At 35.8% G+C, this 23,389-nt stretch overlaps 1 protein-coding gene across 4 annotated transcripts in view; it reads right to left on the reverse strand.

The window, feature by feature from the left end:
- Positions 1-3,840: 3,840 nt before the first annotated feature.
- PLAG1 (pleiomorphic adenoma gene 1) overlaps positions 3,841-23,389 on the reverse strand; it is a 50,741-nt gene continuing 31,192 nt past the window's right edge. Inside the window, exons 2-5 of one of the 4 annotated variants that reach the window (XM_011997567.1) lie at positions 22,225-22,329; positions 14,137-14,235; positions 10,973-11,331; positions 3,841-10,449 (exon numbers count right to left, since the gene is read on the reverse strand). In XM_011997567.1, coding sequence (XP_011852957.1) covers positions 9,189-10,449; positions 10,973-11,214 — 1,503 coding nt within the window. In that variant the 5' untranslated portion in view covers positions 11,215-11,331; positions 14,137-14,235; positions 22,225-22,329 and the 3' untranslated portion in view covers positions 3,841-9,188. The remainder of the gene's footprint in view (positions 10,450-10,972; positions 11,332-14,136; positions 14,236-22,224; positions 22,330-23,389) is intronic. The other 3 variants (XM_011997570.1, XM_011997568.1, XM_011997569.1) reach the window with 3 other exon arrangements.

A 23,389-nucleotide genomic window follows, 5' to 3' on the forward strand; every position in this document is an offset into this window, starting at 1 on the left:
CTGAGCGGGGCGCCCCGGCCCAACCCCACGAAGGAGGAGGGTCCAGGTGCCGCAGACTCAGAGCCCCTGGCCCGGCGCCAGGCAGGTCCTGGCATTCCTCTCTGGTAAGCCCCGTTATTTTGTGCGCAGTGTTTAGAGAAGAAAAGGTACTTCAGGAAACGATGTTACAGGAGAAACGCTTGGATTGTCCCCAAACTATCAGAGTATCTTATTTAAAAAAAAAAAAAAAATCATTTCAGTTAACCTCAGGAATGAGACACCAATGCCTATCGCCATTATTATTTTTTGGAGGTTTTAGTAAAGGTAATAAGAATATGAAATAACTGGCATGGACACTAGAAAAATACTGTATTACTTTTGCTTTAAATTGCTCCCCAAACTGGATTTTCCAACTCGAACTCCATAGCACCTTGTTCTGTGGTTCCATGTATGTCTCCAAAGGGTTAGCAGGGATCTTTTATTCCTTTGTGTATGTGTGGGGGTGGGTGGGGGGTGGGGTGAGGGAGAGAGCAGGGAGAGTGCGGGGGAGAGCAGGGAGAGGGAGAGGGAGATAGGAACTTGATATGTCAACCCTAGCCACTTGTATGATTATCAAATAGCCATTGAAAACATTTATATTACATTAGCATCAATCGCTTTCAAAAATACTTATTCACTAGCAAATTATCAATAACTTAGATTTAACCAAGTTATTGGTAACTCCCTGTTTATAACCACATTTATCTTCTGCTTTCTGGAGATGTCCATATTGATTCGATTTTTGCTTCTCTAGGTTATTTGTAATTAAAAAAAATACAAAGTATGCTTTCTGAGTCCTTAAGTATCAGAACTGTGTCAGAACTCGTCTTTTGCTTCAACACCTGGTTGACAACTTCCACACCTGGTTCCACTGACTTCTTTCAGTGTTTCAAGTCTGTCTCATTCTCTTTCAAATTGTAGGTCTCTGGGACCTGTGTATTTTTTCTTTTTATCCGTCTAATTCAGAGCTTAACGAGCCTTTGAAGTACAAAGGAGGATTAGAATCTTCGATGGCTCCCTAGTTTTGGTTCACTGTAGGGAACGCATTTAGTGATGATGTACCTGTGAAGAGACAGTACACGTGTAGCATCTCCTCACGTTGATGCAGAAAACCAGAACAAAAGGAAGTTTAAGGATAACTATACACTCTTCAGAGTATAAAATATACTTTTCTACAGAATAGAGATGCCCCATGTCAAAATTATTTTATTAATTTCTAGTGTCAAATTTTGAAAAGGTTTTTTAAAAGTCTCCTAAGTATTAAAATGGCTGAGTCTTTCAGGGAAGCACTGTTTGTCATTCTTCCAACAAATACTTGATTATCTGCCCTGTGCTTGGAACTATGTGGATAGGGTTTTACCCTCAAGTTCTAGAAAATATATTATTCTGGCGTGAACCCGGGAGGCGGAGCTTGCAGTGAGCTGAGATCCGGCCACTGCACTCCAGCCTGGGCTACAGAGCGAGACTCCATCTCAAAAAAACAAAACAAAACAAACAAACAAACAAACAAAAATATATATATATATAATTCTGAGACGATTTAATCAAGTGTATGTGGATAGGGCTTTGCCCTCAAGTACTAGAAAAAATATTATTGAGATGATCTAATCAATGTATGTGGATAGGGTTTTGCCCTCAAGTACTAGAAAATATATTATTCTGTTATCAACTGTAATATATGTTCAGAGGGAAAATAAATTACTGTTCAGTTAATGAGACCAGAAGGCTTTGTGGAAGAGAGAGAATTAAAAAAGGGGTGGAGGATGGATAATGGGTAAGATTTTGGCATGTGGAATTCCTGTGCAGGAGGAGAAATCCAGCATTCCAGGGATGGTGGACAACTGGAGGCAAAGGGACAGATAAGCACAGGCTCCAGTATAAGGAACAGTGAGTAACTGCTTATGAAAATGATGGAAAAAGGCAGAGGAGGAAATGGGCAGGTGCTGTTAAGGATGGAGGAACATTTCAGGGTCACTGACTGACTCCATAAAGCTAGCATATAGGAATAAATATGGACATATCATATAAAAGAATTTATGACAAAATACAAAAGTAGCACTTTACCACTGCAAAAAAAAAATAATAATAATTTAACTGAGAAAGCTGGGGATGAGTTGAACTTACTGGCTGGAAGTTATTAGACAGCATGGTCTTCAAGACACAGGGTTTATATTTGTTATAGCCACTGATCACCATTAATTCTGGGATGGGAAAAGCCGACAAAACTTAAAAATCTTTAAACAGGGCATCATGGCTTGGGTTATTAACTTCCTTACACAATGAACATTCCTAGGTCATGAGAATCTGTTTACAGGAACCTGCTTAAAAATATCAGGTGTGTGTGAATCCTAATAATAGATCAATTATTTTGAAACAGCAGTTTACTAACATTATTCCAGTAAGACTACTAGTTGCACTAGCAACACTTTGAAAGGAGCCTCAATAAATTATTAAAGTTCTCTAATGACAAATAGAGTAAACCAGAAGTAATACCTTTCCAAAAATTATAATACCATAAAGCAGAAAACCTTATGTGAGGGGCCTTTACTCTGCCCACTCTCATTCCCTCAAAACCCTAAGACCTTGATGAAGGTGTTATTTTAAATGGACTATCTGCCTGTTTAAAAAAAAAAAAGATTCAAATTTATAGAATTTTCCACTTGTGCATTTATAATACACATTGGTTTACATTTAAAGTATCTATCTATTGAGTAAAGCAAAGTTAGCCTGTTTACATAAAAAAAAATTGTTCATTTTCATCTGCAATAATGGCAGCCAAAGACTACAGTAAAGAAGATACTCTGTGTACTCCTTCATGGATACAGTCTCCATCAAGCACCATGCTCTTTTCCCATTCCTTTTCTCAAGCAGACAGAACCTGGGAATTTATGTGCTATGCTGTTAACAGTGTATCAGGGAGAAAAGTATTTTCGTTTCCTTTAAGGTAAAACTATCTCCTCGAAAGAATGGCAGTGACATATTCTGCAAAAGGCAAAAGAGCACAAGTATTTTCCTTCTGTGAAGTCCTTGAACTATTTCATATGAATTTAAAACATATTTAGTGTTAATTCTAAGAACATAGAAATATTGCATTAATTTGCAGAAATTAAACAAGTGAAAAGAGGCGGGAATTGCCACACTGGAATTATGTTCATTTTCTTTACCCCTCTGGAAGTCGGAAAAGGTAAGGGAAGAATTTTTCCTATTATACTCAAAGAGGTGCTATGAGATACATAACAAATTATTTTTACAGTTGGTTCCTGGAAAGGTATTAACCAAATTTTTAGAATTAATACCTGTCTCAGAAGCTGTGTTGCTGACCATTTAGCAGATGAGTTTTAGCTGAAATATGTGTGTGATAGCCATTTTGGTACACACAAATTGTCAAGGGAGCTTTCTTCAGCAAAATTTTAGGCAAACAGCCCAAAGCTAAAAATTATTCTGAAAAACACATAAAAATATTCTGAAAGAATAATTTTAGTACTGACAAATAATAAGTGTTAAATAAATGCTAAATGCCAATTTTATCTCACAGAAACAAGCAACTAATATCCTTTTTTGAATTCTAAACTCACCTGGATTAAAGTTTTGATGCATCATCTTTTGACTTTTTTTATTTACAATTTCTATCCTTCCTCTAAAGATACAAAAGTTTTAAAACAAACCAAAAACCTAGCTTTTACATTTCATTTCAACAATATTGTCCTAGAGCCAGCTATTAGAATATTAATCAAAGGAGAAAATATTTATAATTTGAAGAAAAAATGTGATAGCAAATAGAAAAGTATCATCTATTAAAATTTCAGGAAGATCTACATTATCTAAAGCCATTCTATAATTTTATTCATATATTTTGTGGAATTCACATATCTTATTCTTACAGCAAACATAACACTGTAGGCCACAAGAAGCTGCAGTACTATTGTTTAATTAGCAGCAAATTAATATTTTAAATCCGGTATATGGACAATAAATAGCCTGCTTCTTTGGATGTGAATGTTTAAAATGTAGTATCACTGCAGCTTCATAATGTGATTGCTATTTTACAGAGCTTATACACACACAAAAAATATGATCTTTGTCTATATTTTATACAAATACAACAGTAGTTTGTGAATACATTTTAAGTACATGATATACATGATAAGCCACTTGATTTCCCAATATTACAGAATAGCAATTTTAAATGCAATAAAAATATACAAAATTCGGCCTGGAATGCAGATTTTTTCTTTTCTATTTTGACTCAAAACTTTATCATTAGAACATTTTTAGAGTACTAGTCCAAATACTTTTTCATTAGCTAAAAATACAATTTCAGCAGTCCAGCTTATGTTCAGGTATGATGCGATCCGTTTCCTAATGGATTCCCAGTTTTTGTTAAATTCAAAGGGCTGTTAGTAACATACAGCATGTTCTTCACTCCACACCCTATTATAAAGCCCACTTTCCATTCTGAGTTACAGTCACCTTGTGGACAAAAGCTGGGTTTGTTCTGGTAACATTTGCATGTCCGAGATCTCCTTTTGCAAGTGCACATGAATACATTGTGGTGGTGTAAAAGTTTGTTAATGACAAATTAAGTCACAGTATAAAAATATATTGTACACTTTTACACCTAATGTAGTCCTTTTTCTATGGATAAAAAAATACGACTGAATGAGACAGAGAAGTTTGTAGCACCATGAAGAGTTGTAGCCCAAGTTACATTAGCAGCATGATCCAACATAATATTGAAGGAGTGTTTCTGAGAAGATAAACATTCATTCTGGTTCATCTGTACCACTGAAGCTTATACAATGAAGTGTTTTATACATTAGCAATAGTTCTGTGTCACTTCTAGGCTAGATAACATCAAAAGACACTGCCTTCCATCCTCAGAGGGTTGACAACATCATGGAAAGGGCCTAAGTGCAATCTGAGTGTGCCTTCACCAATGCTGGTCACATGATCTTCTTTTCTATGATCCCAAAGGAGCTCCCTATGGGTTTTTAGCACAAAACTGCACAACTTATGTAGATCTATGTGATCACAACAGACTCTGTGTTGTAGACATGGCTGCTGACACAGTGTGAGAAAAACAAGGCAAGTTCAACTTAGGCACACATTTACCAGAACTAACAGCCAGCCATTGCTAATGACGAATACTAAACATTGAAAAGATCTCCTCCAATGTCACATGGATCTCAGTAGGCTAGAAGCAACTTGGGTGAACTGGTATTTTTCAACTTACGTACTGGGAAGACAGTGTGCTTTGAGACACGTAAACCTTGTAAAAAAATAAACCATTGTAAAACCTTATGAAAAGACACACACTGATTCTGTGCAATATAGCAAATTGATAAGAAAACACTGTAAAAATGTACCTGTTTAAAATACCATCTACCATTTTTGTACACAAAGCATTATATATCAAAGGCCTACATATATATCATCTAATGGCACTTGAAATGAATTATAATAAGTCTTAAAAGGCATAACCTATAAGCAAGTTTCTGTAAAGGTTTAGATTCATTTTGAAAGTGCTATATCTTGTAATATGTGTAGTATAGAGGTTGACCAAGCTCTATTTTTTAAAAAAATATTGGCCTATAATATGTGTATTGCTCACTAGATGAACGATCCTGAAAATATGTACTCTTTAACATTCATTATTAGCTTAATAAAGCAATCAGCTCTGGCTCATGTTTCAGTCAGTATATGGTTTTTAAAAACCGCTACTGTCCAAATTAACACAATATATCACTATATTCCACAAATGACTAAGAAAAATAAAGCACAAGCAACAAATAGGCAAAAATACACAGCTTGAAAGAAACACTAAATGAAATAAAAAAGCTGCACACAGAGTGATGCATAATCAGCCACGACAACTGAAGTTTTAAAAAACTGAACTTGGTAATAGGATTTTAAAATGAAAGTTTTAACAGTGATCGATAACTATAAAGGTATTTGTATACATCAATGGATAGCATTGCTTACAGTGCCAAGATCCTTCCACACTCACACTTCTGTTTGGTGACCTAATTTGTACACACATGTGGAAGTGAAACTGAATGAGGTTCAATATCTTGTCTGAGGTCCAAATTCTAAACTACTTTTATTTAATGTTAATCCCTTTTTTTTTTTTTTTTTTTTTAAACCAAGCTAAGGCACTACCAGAAATTTCAAGGATAATGATTCTGGCCACTGGAGAATGAAAACAGCATTGGCAATACTTATTTTTAATCATATCTAGTTGACATAGAAACAAACAATCTTTTTCTAGGGGAAAAAAAAAGCCAATTCTGTGTTACATCCTTATGAGAATGTTGTGCAATTCAAATAAGCAAGTCTGCCTCATCTTCAATAGAAATTCTCTCAAAAAGGGTTTAGTGACCACTACAGTCAATTTTCAAAACAAATTAGCTGAATTCCCTCTTACTCTGAAGTGTTATTTCAAGTCTGTGGGGGCGGGAACAGGCAAAGAGGTGTACATATGAAAATTAAGACTCCACAATTTTAACACTGGTGCCCTGAAAGATGTGCCTCCATATATTTGAATTTCATGCAGGGCAAGATTTAAGAGTGTGTGTGTGTGTATGTGTATATATATATTTATATATATATACACAGATACACACATATATGGCGCTATTCCCCATTTCCAAAATGCTTTACTTAATAAATCCTGGTACTCCCTTTTTAAAATTAGCAGTGAATACAGCCTACTAAGGCCAATGTCTCAGTTCACTAATTTGATGCCTTCTTAAGTAAATTTTAAACAGAATAAAGTAGTGCTTCCATACTTGCTATTTGTGATTTCTATTTAAAAATAGGTTTTCTATTTGTGCTCTGTCACCAATTTTTTTCCTTTTATATGGTGATTAAAGCAATATTGAACACTAATCATTCAACTAAAGATTTAGGTAAGCAATCTGTTTCATAGAAACTAAAGGAAGCAGTAATGAAGCAGAGCGAAAAGCCTACTTTCAGAACAAATATTCTCCTAACCAAAAGCTAGGAGCAGTTTGAAAAATTTAAAAATGTACTTCCTTATTAACATATATAATTTTAATGCCTTTGGAACACACTTTTTTAATAAATGTAATTTTTCATAATAAAATTTAAATACATAAGTATAAAAACTACTGCTCCTAGGATTAAAAAAATATAGGAGCATGATAAAATATCAGGAGCCAAAGCTCCTTCAGAGAGCAACTTTGATTCTATGAAGTGCGATATGTGTGTGTGTGTGTGTGTGTATTATATATATATATATTGAAGCCCCCATTTACATTATTACAATTTACATTTCTCCACAAATTATACTACTCCCAAATATTTTAAATAACGTATTATATTCAGTAATCTGCACTCATTTTTAGAAATTCTTGGTAAACATTGCAATCTGCAGTGATAACTGGCCCTACAAAAAGGAAAGAAGTTTCCATATAGGGCTAATGAGTGCTCAGAAATATTTTTCTTTCTTTTTTTTTTTTTTTTAAAGAGATATATACTCTTCTAAAAACCTCCCACCCTTGCCCCCGTCCCCAACGGAGAGGGTCCCAAAATAAGGTGTTAACAAGTGCTTAATAGATATGTTTCTTAGGTTAATGTCCCAACTGACCCTTAGAAAAATATATTAATTAGACCTTTAAGAAGATTATGTTGGTTGTCTAAGGTGAGGAAAAGCCTATAATTATTCAGTGAATATAATATATTCTCGATTGTTACTTTCATGTTAACTAAGATAGGCTTGTTTTACTTTACTTTGTTCCCCTCTACAAACTCAACTTATTTGCAACACTCCTATCATTTCCCAGAGAAGCATGAAAGTGGGATTTTACTGTATATATTTCTAGTCACTTAAAACTTTGTGGTAGTTCCTCAGGTAGTTTTCTAATGCATTTAACTTCAAATTCTCCATCCAAAAAATTGCAAGGAAAGATGGATTCACGTTGAATCAGAAAGATAACATGGGGGCAGGACTGTTGTTTTTGTTTTCTGCTTTTGGTTCTTAAGGGAAAGAAAAACATATCAAATTCAACAAGAAATGATATAAGCGATATGCTTTCACTTCACTTCTAAAAAGTCCAGTTTTTAACTGTGGCTACAGGGGCCATGATCCCTAGCCAAGTTCCCAAATGTAACCATGTTCTTCACATCTATCTTCCTGCTTAGAAGTCTGTCACCCACAGAGGCTGGGTCAGTCCACTCTGGGATAAACACACCTCATGGCTGCAGTTCCACAATGGCTCTAGATTATGGACTAACCATGGACCAACAATCAAAATAAATTGCTGGCTGTACTGGACCCACCCCTTGGATGTGAAAGGTGGAAAAGACTAAAGAGATCTACCTATGTATTGACTCTGAAGACCCCAATGCCATACATTATTACTATTATTAAATGAAAAGGTAGCATGTTAAGAAGGATGAAACATGACAAAATATCCTGTGTAATAATTTAGGGCCAACTATTAAGTGGCACGAAATGCCATGTCACCTAACAAAGAGTTTATTTTTGCTATAAATACTGATGCTTTGTGTTTAGGGTTTATTTTTCTTAAAGGCTCATAATAAAGATGGCAAATATTTTAGCCAGACAATAGCGAGTCTTCAGAATATACTGCTCTGAAATTATGGTGTATCTAACAAACATCTGTTATCTTCCCAAACTGGACTCTTAATTCATTTGAAGTACTTGATTATTAATCCATTTAGATGCTAGTAACAAAATTTAAACCCTTTAGTTATTCAAAATCATTTTATACAATTTACATTCTATTGCTAAACTTTTAATGAGCCAGATGTCAAAAGGTAGAGCCATTGTTATTAGACAAAAATGAAAATTTTAAGATCTAAAAGTAATTTGAAAATGGGATTTAAAAAGGTTTACTACTAATAATGCCTTTCCTATATGGAAAAAAAAAAAAACAAAACCAACCTCTTAAAATATGACAATTGGCAGTGAATCAGGACAAAATACCCAGGTAAACATAACTGAACACAAATGGTTCCAAAGCTCGTTTTAAAAGCTAGTTTCTATTTTATACTGGCTTAATGAAAATTTGTATTATACAAAAGCAGAAATTTTTATACTGTTTTAAAGTAGGCACTAAAATAAAAATGGTCATCTAGGGCACGGCTACACATACATTTCTGTAATAAATCCATGTCCCAGAATCCTACTGAAAAGCTTGATGGAAACGTGGGAGGGTGGTACTTGTGCTTAAACTACTGGTGAAAGCTGCTGACAGTGAGTGCAGAGACCCAAGCCCTATAGTGTTTGCAGGATCCTGAAGATCCTGTGTTTGTGGGGGGAGCTGGGAAACAGAAGAATGTGCTTCTTCCTGGGAATAGCTCATTCCAAGGCTCCCCACTGATAGAGGATTATAGGGAGGACCATTTAAAGGTATGAAATTAAACAACTGAGAAAAATCCAATGCTGGTGTGTTTAGGGGGTCACTGATGGAGATAGAGCTTTTGGATAGGGAGAGGTCCCCTGCACCATCATCTAGGGACCCAATCTGAGGATCCAACCCTAGCTTAGATGATGACGATGCTTGAGAATCTTGGGATGAAGAGGGCACGCCACTTTGTAACTCCATCAGGTAACTCTCAATTTCCCCCTTTAATGGCTGTTCTTTTTCAGGAATAGAAATTGCATATGAGGTAGAACTGAACGGATATTTGAAAGAAAGGTGGTGAGAGGGATGAACAGTGTCCATATCTATTGGGCATGTCATTCCCAAAGGTAAAGTTGTGATCATTTGGTGGGCAGATCCCGAGCTCTGCATGGACTGAAATGGAGTGTTGTAGAGGTTTAACTGCAAAGTGTTTGTGAATGGCTTTGATAACAGTTCACTGGAAGGTAAGGACATCACCGGAAGGAGCTCGTCTTTTATAGGCACAGACACATTGCAGGTAAATGGGTCAAGGAAATCCACTGGTTCTGTTTTGACCTTCAGAAGCTCTTGATTGTGACTCTTCTTCATATGTCGAGTCAGGTGATCCTTTCGCCCAAATCTCTGTGCACAATACTGACAGAGGAAGTCCTTTCTTCCAGTGTGCACCACCATGTGTCTCCGGACATCCTTTCGGGTGTAGAACCGGCGATCACAATGTTCGCACTGGTGCTTTTTTTCTTTAACCCCACCAGACGACTTGCCTGCATGAGATTTAAGGTGCTCCAGAAGCACTCCCGTGCTTTCAAAAGTTTGCAAACATACCTTACAGGTGAGGTCACCACTCGTTGCGGCATGCAAGGCCAAGTGACGTTTAAATCCAAGCTTGGTATTGTAGTTCTTGCCACACTCTTCGCACTTAAACGTCTCTTTGTTAGGGTCATGCGTATGGAGGTGATTCTTCAGATGATCTTTCCGGTGAAACATTTTCTCACAATAATTACACTTGTGGGTTTTCTCAGGAGAATGAGTAGCCATGTGCCTTTAAACACAGATATAATCTATAAGTAGTTATCATGACAAAAATGGCATGTATTCACTTTTCAAATGGAAGCTAAACTACTATGCTAACACAGAATTCCCTTAGTAATGGAAACTGTTTAACTTAATATATACCACAAGGATAGTTAATATACCTAATTACTGCAAAACTTGAGCCATTTAAGTTGCCACTTTAGTTTTTGCTGGTTTCCAGCTATCATTACAAAAGCAAATGAGCAAGACTGAATATACTCACGTAAACGTCCTTACCCTTTTCTTGTTGTAATTTCATTCTACAAATGGAAATTCTACCCATTAAGCATTTTATTTTAAAAAGTCCAAAGACACTAACACATAAAAGTATGTGATTCAGAATACTAAAAACTAACCAATGTCTAATCTACTTAACATTTCCTCTCTGCAAATTAGCTGAAAAATGTGTATACAAATACATACGTTTACAATGGCTTCAAACAGCCAACATAAGAGAAAATATAATCTGAAAGACAAATAGAGTTTAATACCTTTGTAATTTGTACTTAGAAACAAAGGCCTTGGTGCAGTCTTGTTGTATGCACTTGTAGGGCCTCTCTCCTGTGTGAGAGTAGGAGTGAACCTTTAATTTCTCAACACTGTTAAAGGCCTTGTCACACAGTTGGCAAGGAAAGTTTTTTCTTGGTTTGGTTTCACCACGCTTACGTTTCCCTGAAGGGACTTTCTGGGTATCTCTTACTTCTGACAAATCACCAGGAATGACAGTGGCCATCGCAGCCTAAACCAGGCCTTCTTGTTGGACACTTGGGAACTGCCCAACTCCACTAAATGATATAGCTTTAGGTGGCTTCTCAAGTTTCATGTGGTCGTAAAAGAAAGCAAAAAGGGACTGGAAAAAAAAATAAGAAACAACTAGTTTGTAACTAAACTCAATTTTTAAAAATTTTATTTGCTATGTGATGCTTTCGAATTAAAAAAGAAACCAATAAAATGGATTCAGCTGGTCTAATGTAATATCATTACATTAGAAACCCCATAGGTTTCTTTATATTTGTCAAAATACATAGAAATGCATTGCTCAGAATGAACAGTTCATACATACCCTGAAATTCCACTTGACACATGTTTTACTTAGGCATAGCAGTAGTGATTTCAGGAACTCTCATGAAGCATCAAAACATGACTCTAAAAAGTGGCATTATTAAGCTTCAATTTTTACAAAGGATGAGAGAACATAAATCTGACTAAAAACGTTTCAGCAAATATTTCAGTCTCTAAAAATCAGTTCGATTTGTGCATGTCAGCTCTAGTCAGACTGCATTATAGGAAAACAGAGATAAGCAACTGTAAACTCTTTTAGGCACCTTGTGAACCAGCAAGTCTATGGAAGAGGTACTTCACGCAGAGACACTAGAGGCCTGAAAGAGTTGAATGCACCACCCAAAGTGATGGATTATACCAGTGTCATCATACTCTGAGGGATTCCTGAGTCAAGAGTAGAAATGATTCATCTTCCCAACAAATACTAATTCTTCAAATAGTAAAACCTTTTGATGTTTTATTAGGTGAAGCGCATGGTTCTTTGTCATTTTGGGAGAAAGACATGGTTAATGTAATTTTCCTCATCGTTTTTCACATCACAAAAATTTTAGGCACACTGAAGTTAGTAGGTAAATGAGTCAGCAGGCATCCCCGAGAGCTGAGGGCATTGGCCTTTGGACACACCTGCAACCCCTGTGCAGCAGACCTGTGTGGACTTCTGACATGGCACACAACACATCATCAAAGAGGTGTTTAAGGTTGGCAAAAAGGTATGTCAGAGTTTCAATTTGTTATTGGTGCTGCAAAAAAGAATGAAATGTACATATTGTACAGCAAGGAGTATATCTTTTTAAACAAAAAATTTAAAAATCAATTAAAACCTTTAAAAATTCATCGACAAAACACAGTAAATATTATTGACTCTGTTTCTAGGGTAAGAAAACCAACTCCTCAAAGATCCAATTCTTCAACGTTTGTAAAGGCTAATAGAGTGATGTACTTTTTTTCTTTTTTTTAAAAGACAGAGTCTCACTCTGTCACCCAGGCTGGAGTGCAGTGAGGCAAGCATGGCTCACTGCAGCCTTGACTTCCCCGGGCTCAAGCTATCTTCAAGTGCCTCAGCCTCCCGAGTAGCTGGGACTACAGGCACATGCCATTATGCCTGGCTAATTATTTTTTATTTTTTGTAGACACAGGGTCTCACTATGTTGCCCAGGCTGGTCTTGAACTCCAGGGCTCAAGCAGTCCTCCAGTCTCAGCCTCCCAACATGCTGGGATTACAGGCGTGAGCCACCACACCTGGCCTGTGATGTACTTTTAAGAGACCATAGAAATAATACCTGCAACCTCTTTTAAAAATATCTGATTTTTAAATTGAAAACTTGAATATGACTAAATGACTGTTATTAACTACTAATCAATTGATTTTTTCACCCTACTACATGTTTAAAAAAAGAAAACCAACTTCCTTATATCACTTTGTTTTGGCACCAGACTGACACTGACACTTGCTGTCCCAAGCTACTACCAAGCTACTATTAGACTGACTTTCACGGATTCCAGTTATACTTTCACAGGAACTCTAACTGTCTACATTTTTGTAAAATTAACTGTATGTTACAATAGGTCTTACTGTATTTTAATGTAAAGGCTGTTTCTAAACAGGCAAAATACAGCAATTATCCACTTGCTTGATTAAAATGGTAAGGCATATGGGTAAGTTCATCAGTACTTGCTTCAAGTATCTTTCTTTATTGGGTAGATAAAGGCAAGGCCTTTGTGCTATTCAAATGGTCTAAAAATCCGCCTTGCTGTTTAAAAGTGACATTAACACAATGCAACTGACATTACCAATGGTAACATACGTTCTTTTTGTTTTAGATTTTCTGGATCTCAAGGACTTCTTGCTCTTTTTCTGTTATATTCTCATTCAAAAGCTAGGTCCTCTGCCTCCCTTGGAAATATCTAAACAGCTATTCTGCTGTGACCAGTAATGACACTATAAACTGGCATAAAGCATTCTACCAAGGCAGGAAACAAACTTTAATTTTCATTATTTGATTTCCTAACCTGATACTTCTATGCACCTATTTAGAACATCGTGGGAAACAAGTTGATCATTTCACAATTGCAAAATCTACAAGGAATGCAAAGTATCTGAATCCCTGTATATAACTAATATCTGAAAATACTTCAAAGACTGGTCATATTTGCCATTGTGTTATAAAATCCAACCATAACAGGCAGAGAATTCCAGTTAAGAAAAACAACTTCTAAGTTATTAAAAAAATTATTAGAAGTGCACCAATATGCAATATACAAACATTTGATTGTACTAAAATTGGTGATAATGAATATGGAGTAACAAATGAATTCTGTTATCTTTGGATGTACATACTGAGCAATGAAGATTGCACTGATTTCAAATATTACACTTTTCTAAGACCAGCTGAAATTTTTTCATGGCTGATTAACACTTTTTTATTTTAGTATATTACAAAACTCAAATTAATTATCATAGGTGCATTTCAAACTATAGGATAAGGTTGTGAGCTCAAAATCTAATAAAAGACCACATTCATAATATGCATATCAGTCAAATACTTTAAAGGTGCATGCACAGAATTACAGTGATTTTCAGTTCGATGCATACCTGATTATAGATGGAAAAAGCCTCAGACTTTGATCTTAGCCAGTCCCATTGACTCTTCGTGGAAGAGAGTGGAATCCAATCCTTCCCATTTTGGCCAATCTATGAAAAAAAAGTGAAAATGGACTATCCTCTAAATGGAATCAGTGTGTAAATGATGGAAAATACAGGATAAAAGAATTGCAGTTTCATGGCACATGCTTACATTCCATACTCTGCTTATGAGTCATGCATTAATTTTCACCAACTACATATGTTTATTAGGTCTAAGCACATTTACATGACCAAATAAATGCATAAATAAAAAGTATTACCTAGATAAATAGCAATCTGTGATGCTGAATGACTCCCCACTTCTTTCCCAAATTTATTATTTCTAAAATCTGACTTACCTACTGAAATGGATATTAGGCCTACTGTTTATAAACCAAATGATCAAAATTTTATTGTTTATTAATATTATGGAAGTGACAATCTTAGGCCCCTTTCGGAGGATGTATCTGGAGCCACCCAAAGAACAACAGGCTCCCGGTGAAAGCACTCACGCCCATACTGTGCACACTAGCACAACTGGGGCTTCTCAGAGCTACACTTTTGCTATCTGCAACACCTGCCAATTTATTTTTCAGGATGCTGCAAGGATGGCTGAAATGTAGCAACAACTCTGCACTCTTTAGATTTCAAAAGCATGCAAGAGAAGTTAAATATAGATTTGCTACAGAAGAAGGGGGTGTTAGGAAGAGAGCATCATTTGGTTTAAGAGGTCATTGTTGAAAACTCTTAAAGTAGCTTATAATGTCTATCAGTAGTATGATCATTAGTAGACTGAGATCACACACAGAAAAAAATCTGTTAATTCTTGATTGTACAAGTAAACATGAAAAGAATAATGGTCAAAAGTCAGAATAATCTAGAATCATCTATTGTAGAGAGCACAAGGCATAAGAGATCAGTAAACTCAGAGTATTTTAAAGATGAACATTCAGAAATCATGATTATAAAGGGATAATTAAATCAAACAGTTAAAATATAATAACAAACAGATATGTTAATGACAGGTTAAATAAAAATAACTTTCAAATTCTTAACACAAATCTAAAAATGTCCCCTGTGATAAAACTTTCATTCTTGAAGAATTTGATGATATCTAAATCAAGTATTTAATAGAAGGCATTCAAGCATCATCATAAAAATGCCAAGGGTATATCTGAAAGCAGCAGTTTTTTATAGTTTAAAAGACAAGAAAAGCAAAAATTTAGACCCATAAAAGATATTTTAAACATTAAAGCAAAAGCTCCATTCTTTTGTAAAGCACAGGACATGCATAAATGGAAGAACGGAATTCTGCACATCAAAATTACAAAATAACAACATTAACTTTGTAAATACTTACTTGCCCAGGGCACATATTGAGTTTTTTGTAGGGTAATTAAGAATATGAAAGACCATTTTGTGTCATTATGTTATTTTTAGAATATAAATACCTGACACGTGTGGAGTGTTTTCATCTCTATTATCTCCCTGGAATTCAATGAGTCTGAGAGGTGGATGTGTTTACCATCATTGCCATTTTAAGGTGAGAGGCCCACAGAAGATGAACAACTTGACAGCATATGTGTGATAAAGAAGGGATGAATGCCCTAAAACCACGACTTCACTTTTATTCTACTATTTTCTATGACAAGGCAGGTTAGCAAACCAATTTGCAAGTGGATAAATCCTGTCACTACACTTAAAAGATCAAAAGAGGGGATAGTGCCTATTTTCTCTTTTAGAGCTGCCAAATATGCCAAATATCCAAAAGGAAATAAATTTAAGACTTAAAAAGTTTAAAAGACAGTTTATAAAGTCAGTTTTAAATAATCTGAACAACTGTTAATGTAAAGTCATAGCTAATACATCTGTCTGAGTGGATAACGATTTGGGTAGAAACAAATTGAAAACCCAAGTTAACTAGTAAACAATAAGTTTATGTATTTTTTCCTTTATTCTCCAATCCATATAAATTTTATTGCATTCTCAAATACATTCATAAAATCTTTATGCTTATTGTTCAATGGCATTTTACAATAAAAAACTTCAGCATCTAAGTATTTCAACAGTTTAAAATTATGTATATTGTGACATATTCCAATAGTTTAGAAATTACCCATGCTGTATATTTTACAGTCTAAAACAACACAGCCAATCATTTTACTTTATTTTATCCCAAAATATAATCTCAAATTTCTTAATTTCCCTAAATTGAACCTATTTTGAGTTCTTATGAGTTGCCAGATAATTTCAAAGTTCTGCTAAATATTTCCCCCCCAAAAAGAAAGCAGGACTGGTTAGAAATTATTCTTTGGATTGATATAATAAAAATTGAACAGTTTGTATTTATGTAATCCTAACTGAAAAGTTAGATAGATTGGTTACTGTGCTTTTCAAGTGATGAAAATTCTTCTTTGCCTTGGTCTGACGAACTGTGAATCAAAGTAGAAAATACATACACCCATTTCAAATCACTCTGTGATGAACAGCAGTTCAGAGTACCCTTCTAGTTTTTATTGGTACCAGAAGCAGCATTTTTTTCTAGGGCAACTTTGCATACAGAAACAATACAGTATGGAGTGTTTGTGCACACACACCCAGGTTTATTTTCTGATGTTTTACATTATTCTAAAACAGTGACTCATATAGAAAACTAACAAGCAAAAATGAGTCATACAGCAGAGGGTCTACTAAAATCAGTTCCTATGAGATGCCAGCAAAAGAATAGGCCTGTATTAAAACTGCATCTATATTTTAAATTCCATAGTTCTGATAATCATTTTGCTAAGAGCTGTGAATTTTTTCACTTACCTGCATCAATAATTATTTCATATTTAAAAGTCAAACATAGATTTTGCTAATTAAGGGCAAATACCATCAAGCATCAAAGCTTTATCCTCCTTTATGCTTACAAGATGCCTTTAGTAAGTAATTCAGAAAAATTAAAAAAATTTCCTTAAAACAGGTTTTTCATATAGAGCAAATAAAGTATGTTGCAAAAGGAAACTTACCAGTTTTTAATATTGTAATTTACATGTATGAAACACAAGAGAGTTTTGAATAATGTGAAATAATCTATTACTAAGATAATAACTGAAGGCAGTCAGTTTGGAAGTAAGAGCAAGAGTATACTTAGAACATTTTTAAGAAACAACTTCGGTGTTTCTGTATAATTTGTAAATTTTTATAGCATTCACTTTCCATAGGTCTGTAAAATCACTTATTAGTGAAAAATAACAGGAAAAAAACTATCTTATAAAAACCTAAGAATGAAAAATCAACTGCAGACAGTACAGGGGCAGAGAGGTTGTGCCAGTTTTATTCACTGTTGTTTCCCATAAAAGGCAGTTAAAATAACTGTTGAATGAATGAAAAAAAATTAAAGCGGGGCCAAGTGCTTACCAGCACCACAATGACCTACAGGCTTGCTTAGTCATCGTAATAGACATAAGACAGAATTTACAGTTGGCCCTCTGTATTTGTGGGTTTTGCATCCATGGACTCAGCCAACCATGGATTGAAAATATTTTTTAAAAACTGCATTTGTATTGAACATGTACAGACTTTTTTGGTCATTATTCCTTACACAGTACAGTATAACAACTATTTACATAGTATTTACATTGCGTTAAGTATTATAAGTAATTTAGAGATGATGTGAAGAGTTCATGAGAGGATGTGCATAAGTTATATGAAAATACTATGCCATTTTATTTCAGGGACTTGAGCATCTGTGAATTCTGGTATCCCAGGGAAGTCCTGAAACTAAATCCCTCACGAATATCACGGGACAACTGTATATATCTATATTCAAGTCAAAGATAATGTAGTATGAACAAAATTTGGTCCAACAAATTGAATAAGCTAATAGAACAGTATTTTTTTTGAAACTAAGCAGCTATTTGAAAAGTCTTAGATTAAAACAATAGCAATTGTAATAAAAGGTTATCTAAAAATACTTATTTTGCCTCAGAAAACAAGCATTCTCTAACCTTAATACCAAGAAATCAACTAATACCAGTAGATAACATCAATTTGGCTCCCATTCCTAATAAAAATTTCCAAAGTGAAAACATGCCTGATGCTTGCATTAGTCCTTGGTATGGGGCAGGAAGGACAACGAGACACCCAGTTGGGGCTGCTGGTCCCTACAGAGGGGAACAGAAAGGAGCTGGAGCAACTACTGAGAAGCAGGAGACATAGCCAAGACATGTACCTAACTCGCCTGAGTTACAGCAGGTCCCCAAAAATGCATTTTATAACTGGAATGTGGAAAACTCAGTATTTACTTTCCTAAATTAGATGTCATAGTTAACTAAAGTTAATAAAAAATAAGGATGCCCTTTTTGAATTGTTTTATATTTTTAACTCATTTTGAGCAATTCATTAAAATATAGTTCATCTTTTTGAAATTTACCATAAAAATTAGCCTTACTGATGTTTAGAAATGTCTTATATTTAGCATACAACTATTTGAGAAATGAGGAGAAAAATGGCATAACTTTTTGTGTAAGAACCAACAGGAAAAAGTCAATGAATTCCAAAGTGGAATCAGGAAACCCCAATATCAGTTCTCTTATCTCTACAAGTAGGATGTTCCTTTTCAGGCCACTCATTTTCTAGAGTACCCAGAGAGAATGAATTGATAACCCAATGAAGAAGGAGTATCAAGTAAATATCTCCGATTTCAGACACATTTTCCTTGGTTATTTATTTTATAGAGCAAAAATGCCATGTTAAGTTAAAAACTGTTTTTCTCTTTTGAAAACTCCTTTTTTTTTTTTTCAGACAGGGTCTCACTCTGTCACCCAGGCTGGAGTGCAGTGGTGCAGTCTTGGCTCACTGAAACCTCCAACTCCCAGGTGTAAGCGATTCTCGTGCCTCAGCCTCTGCAGCAGCTGGGATTACAGGCATGTACCATCATACTGGCTAATTTTTTGTATCTTTAGTAGAGATGGGGGTTTTGCTATGTTAGACTGGTCTCGAACTGCTGGCCTCAAGTGATCTACCCGCCTTGGCCTCCCAAAGTGCTGGGATTACGGGCGTGAGCCACCATGCCCGACCGAAAGCTCCCTTCTAGTGATCCATAACTTAGAAGCACTTCATTTTAACTGCTATGTGGGGTGGGGGGTGGGGAGGGGTTCCCTACGATTGTGTATTTTTATCAAAATAAAAAGACTTAAAAATACAATGGGTGATACAATACTGAGATATTTTCATTTTCTTCACACAGGGCCATTAGTATTTTCAAAGAGGAAATGAAAAAGAAATTGTGCAAAAGGGAAGCAATGATGCTTCAGAGAGCAAAGAACGGCAATTATATCTGAATGCAAAGTAAGATTAATCAGTACTCTATTTTCAGATAATTTCTTGTGCTTTTTTTTTTTTCTATAAAACAGTCCCAAAATGTTGGTGATCTGGGTCTGATTACAAAGTAGGTAGCCCACAGGTCAGCTCAATCTGAAAACTGCATGTATCCCAAATTGTGGTAAGTTATTGATCTTATTACCAGTATAACTGCTTAAGTTTCTGGGGGTACAACAAAAATGTTTGACACCAACTATAAAAATGTTCACAATGAAGGACGCTAAATGTCTGGAGAACATGCCTCCATTCATGTATAGTTAATTGCCTAATGCTATTAAAATCGCAAATACAGAATAATCCAAATTTCATGTCTGAACTGTCAAGCGCTCATACTGAATCTGTCTATAAATTCAAACAAAAAGGCAGACATCAGACACTTTATAAAAGTGCTAAGGAAAGAAAATTTTACTTAGCTATAAATTTAAGTTTTACTTAGCTATAAAAGCTCAAGCAGATAATTAGTTTTAAGCCATCTCAAAGTAAAGTGTACTTTAAAGATGGGCTTGTGCTATGGCATAAATGTTGTATATGTGCTAATGCTTGAGTAGCACTAAAAAATGTAATGAAAACAGAATTTGTGGCCTGGTTCAGGTCTGCACATACCATCCATCTGTCCTCCCTAAGTTATGCCCATGTGGATGTCCAGGATAAAATCACTTCTAGAAACAACCATTTCTATTTATTCCCACATAGTTAAGGTTAAACAGGATCAGTTCTAGGCAAAACCATCATATCAAGGGTAGCTGCTCTCTCCTCTGCCTCCCTCTAGAGGACGCCATGTACTCTCTTGGCTGGAACAATTAGAAGAGATTTGTTATCTATATTCCTTGACTAATTCTATTTGATCAAGAATGACCTTGAAAACCTTACCTCTCTGAACCTTTTGCCCTTAATATGGACTGGAAAGCTCTTCTTGAAATGACCTGATATGTCTTTCCCCCAGTGACAGTAAATTCATCAGCAGGGATGCTATTATTCATCTTCATATCCCTAGCACCTGGTCAGCACCCTAGCATGTAGCAGACATTTGCTGAACAGAACTGTGGTCCCTTTAAGGGAATTTCAGGAATCAAACCTAGCAGGTAAATATGTTTCAGGTCTCCTGAAATTTCACATTGGTTTAAAGCAAGCTCAGAAGACAAGCCCCAGAGAAATACATGGTTAGTTTGTTTTGGCAGAGAGGTAGGAACTTAAGGAAAGCACCACCGCCACCTGGGAGTCCGTACTACTTCTGTGTCCCCAGGAGAGGTGTCACCTGCTTTGGCAGACCTCAAAAGCCAGGGAGTCTCAGGCTCGTGCTACCCAGAGCCCGCCAAGCATGGATACAAACCTGGGTAGCACTCAGCCAGCCTGGACGTTTAGAACACTTCTGCTTTAAATGTCCTGTTCCATAGCTCCTTAAGCACATGGAACCTGTATTGATCATGATTTATGATTTAGAAATAGTGAGTGAATTTCTATGGGAAGGAAAAAGGAACAAAGTAAAATTTAAAATCTTTAAAAAAGGACATCCTTCATGTGAAAATAAAATGTGAGGATCAGGTTTAAAATATCAGAGAAAATTTTCAACTGATTACAGATACAGGAGAATAAAAAAGGAGAAAACCTGCATAAATGTGGTTTGGCTAAGTAAAACTAATCATTTTTCCTTTTTCTAGCTACTAAAAAACAACTTCATTAAAAACAAGTTTAAAAACTATAGTAAAGAAGAAAAAGAAGAAAAATCCACAATCCCTAACACGAAAGATTTTTATAGTATACAGATAGCTAAAATTTTAATGTTAATGGCGTTGATGCTTAAACCCATAGAATGTTGTTCTTATAGAAAATTTTAGCCAGATCAATTCATGTACCTTTAATTTGATTGTCAAGCTCTGTTCATGTATCTTGTGAAACCCTGTCCAAGGCCTCCTTTCCCCCATCTGCCATCAGTGAAGAGTTTAGGAGCCCATCCCCTGGTATCTGGCACAGTCACCATTGGCTTTTTTTCCAGTCTCCCCATCCTAGGGCTGGGGGTCCTGGCCTCTCACCCTCTACCCTATCTTGAAGGTCGTACTGACAGACTTACCTGGTACCATATCCATGTATGCCTGGATTTCCAAGTATTGCTACACCTTGATTCTGTGACACTGAGCTGCGCCTACAGGTTAGGAAATCTAGATGCTTGTGTGTGTCCTCTTCCCAACAATGCTGGCAAATTGCTCTTGTTGCATTGGGTTCCTTATTCTAGCATCTGCCCCATCCCTGTGAGCAAGTCTAATCCCCCTCTCCACCTGCCCATAGGTAACAGGATCCTTCCCAGGACAAAAAGAAAAAAGAAAAAAAAAATAGATATAAGGGCAACATGGGATAGTGTATCACTGAGCAAGATTTAGAGAAAGAAGAGCTTAAAGGTACATCTGTGGGCTATCTGGGGAACAGGAACAAATATTAAGTTTTTACAGCAGCTATGTGTTTTGTGGAAAGAGTGAGGAAGATTGTTCCTTGCTAGTATTTTAGGTCTCCCATTCAACCATAATTATTACTAAAGTCCTGATCACGGTACATACTGATAGACCCTAAGATCGTAAGTGGCATGCTTATTATGTGGCATGCTTTTCAAAGCTTTTAATATTATATCTTATAGTATTTAGGAACTGGAATAATTAATCACTTTGAAAGTCATGCCATATAATGATAAAAGCCACCTACCTGAGGCCCTGCTCCAAACTCTAGCAAGGCAACCTTATTAATAGACCGTCACAGAATGAAGCATTCTGGGTGCCAAATACGGCCAAGGCAGCACCAAGAGGCAACCTAAAAAGAAAAGAAGAGTTAGTTTTAAATTCCAAAAGTCAGGCCAATCTGGTTAATGGCATATGTACTAAACTGCTTTTAATTCATTATCATTTATTCACATTCTTTGCACTTTATTGAAAAATGTATCTTAAATCCTGTTAAAAACATATAGTACATGGAAAAATGAAAAGTACACAAATTAATATCCCTAGATTTATATATTTTCCCCTGAATCACAGTTCTAGATTACTCACATTTTTATTTTGATAAATTACTTCAAGTTTACTGTCATTTCTCAAAACTGCTGCTTACTTTCTTTATGTTCTAAACACATCCATTATCTTCTCTACAACACAGTTTTCAGAAAAACCTTTTGTGGTGTCTATCTTGTCCTTAACAATCGCTATGGGAGAAATCTTGCCCCATGAGTGCTTTCCTCAGTCTGAGACCAGGCCATCTGTCCACAGAGAAGGGTGCAAGCCACTGAGCGCCCTCAGGCAGAGGCAGAATAAGGAGCCAGGGATAATTTCTGAGCTCTTGAATTAGTCTTTATGATGTGATTATTGCTTGTTTCCAATTAAATTCCCAGGTCATGTCCATCCTCAACGACACACAAAGAAAATGCAAAATGTATTCTGAAGTATTCAATGTTTTGGGTTATCTTCAGCATCCGTCTGTTGGTGCAGGTTATGAAGACCAATCTCTAGGGATATTAACTAGGAGAGAAAAGGAAGCCACAAGTTCTATGCAGAAAATCACTTGCTTCATTTCCCTACACCAGAGGGTCAAGGCTCAATTATACATGGTTACCACTCTACTAAGACGAATATGTGACACTGATGGAATAAACATTACCAACACCTATTATGTATGGTACCAATCTGAATTACTATGGGTACAGACAGACATGATTCCTGTTCTGTAGGAGCAGACAAGTTAGTTGTGGCTGGAGAATATATATGTTTTGTCGTGCAGAAGCTCTTTAGTTTAATTAGATCCCATCTGCCAATTATGGCTTTTGTTGCCATTGCTTTCGGTGTTTTAGTCATGAAGTCTTTGCCCATGCCTGTGTCCTGAA

This window comes from Mandrillus leucophaeus, unplaced genomic scaffold (assembly GCF_000951045.1).
Source record: "Mandrillus leucophaeus isolate KB7577 unplaced genomic scaffold, Mleu.le_1.0 Scaffold542, whole genome shotgun sequence".
Lineage (NCBI taxonomy): Eukaryota > Metazoa > Chordata > Mammalia > Primates > Cercopithecidae > Mandrillus > Mandrillus leucophaeus.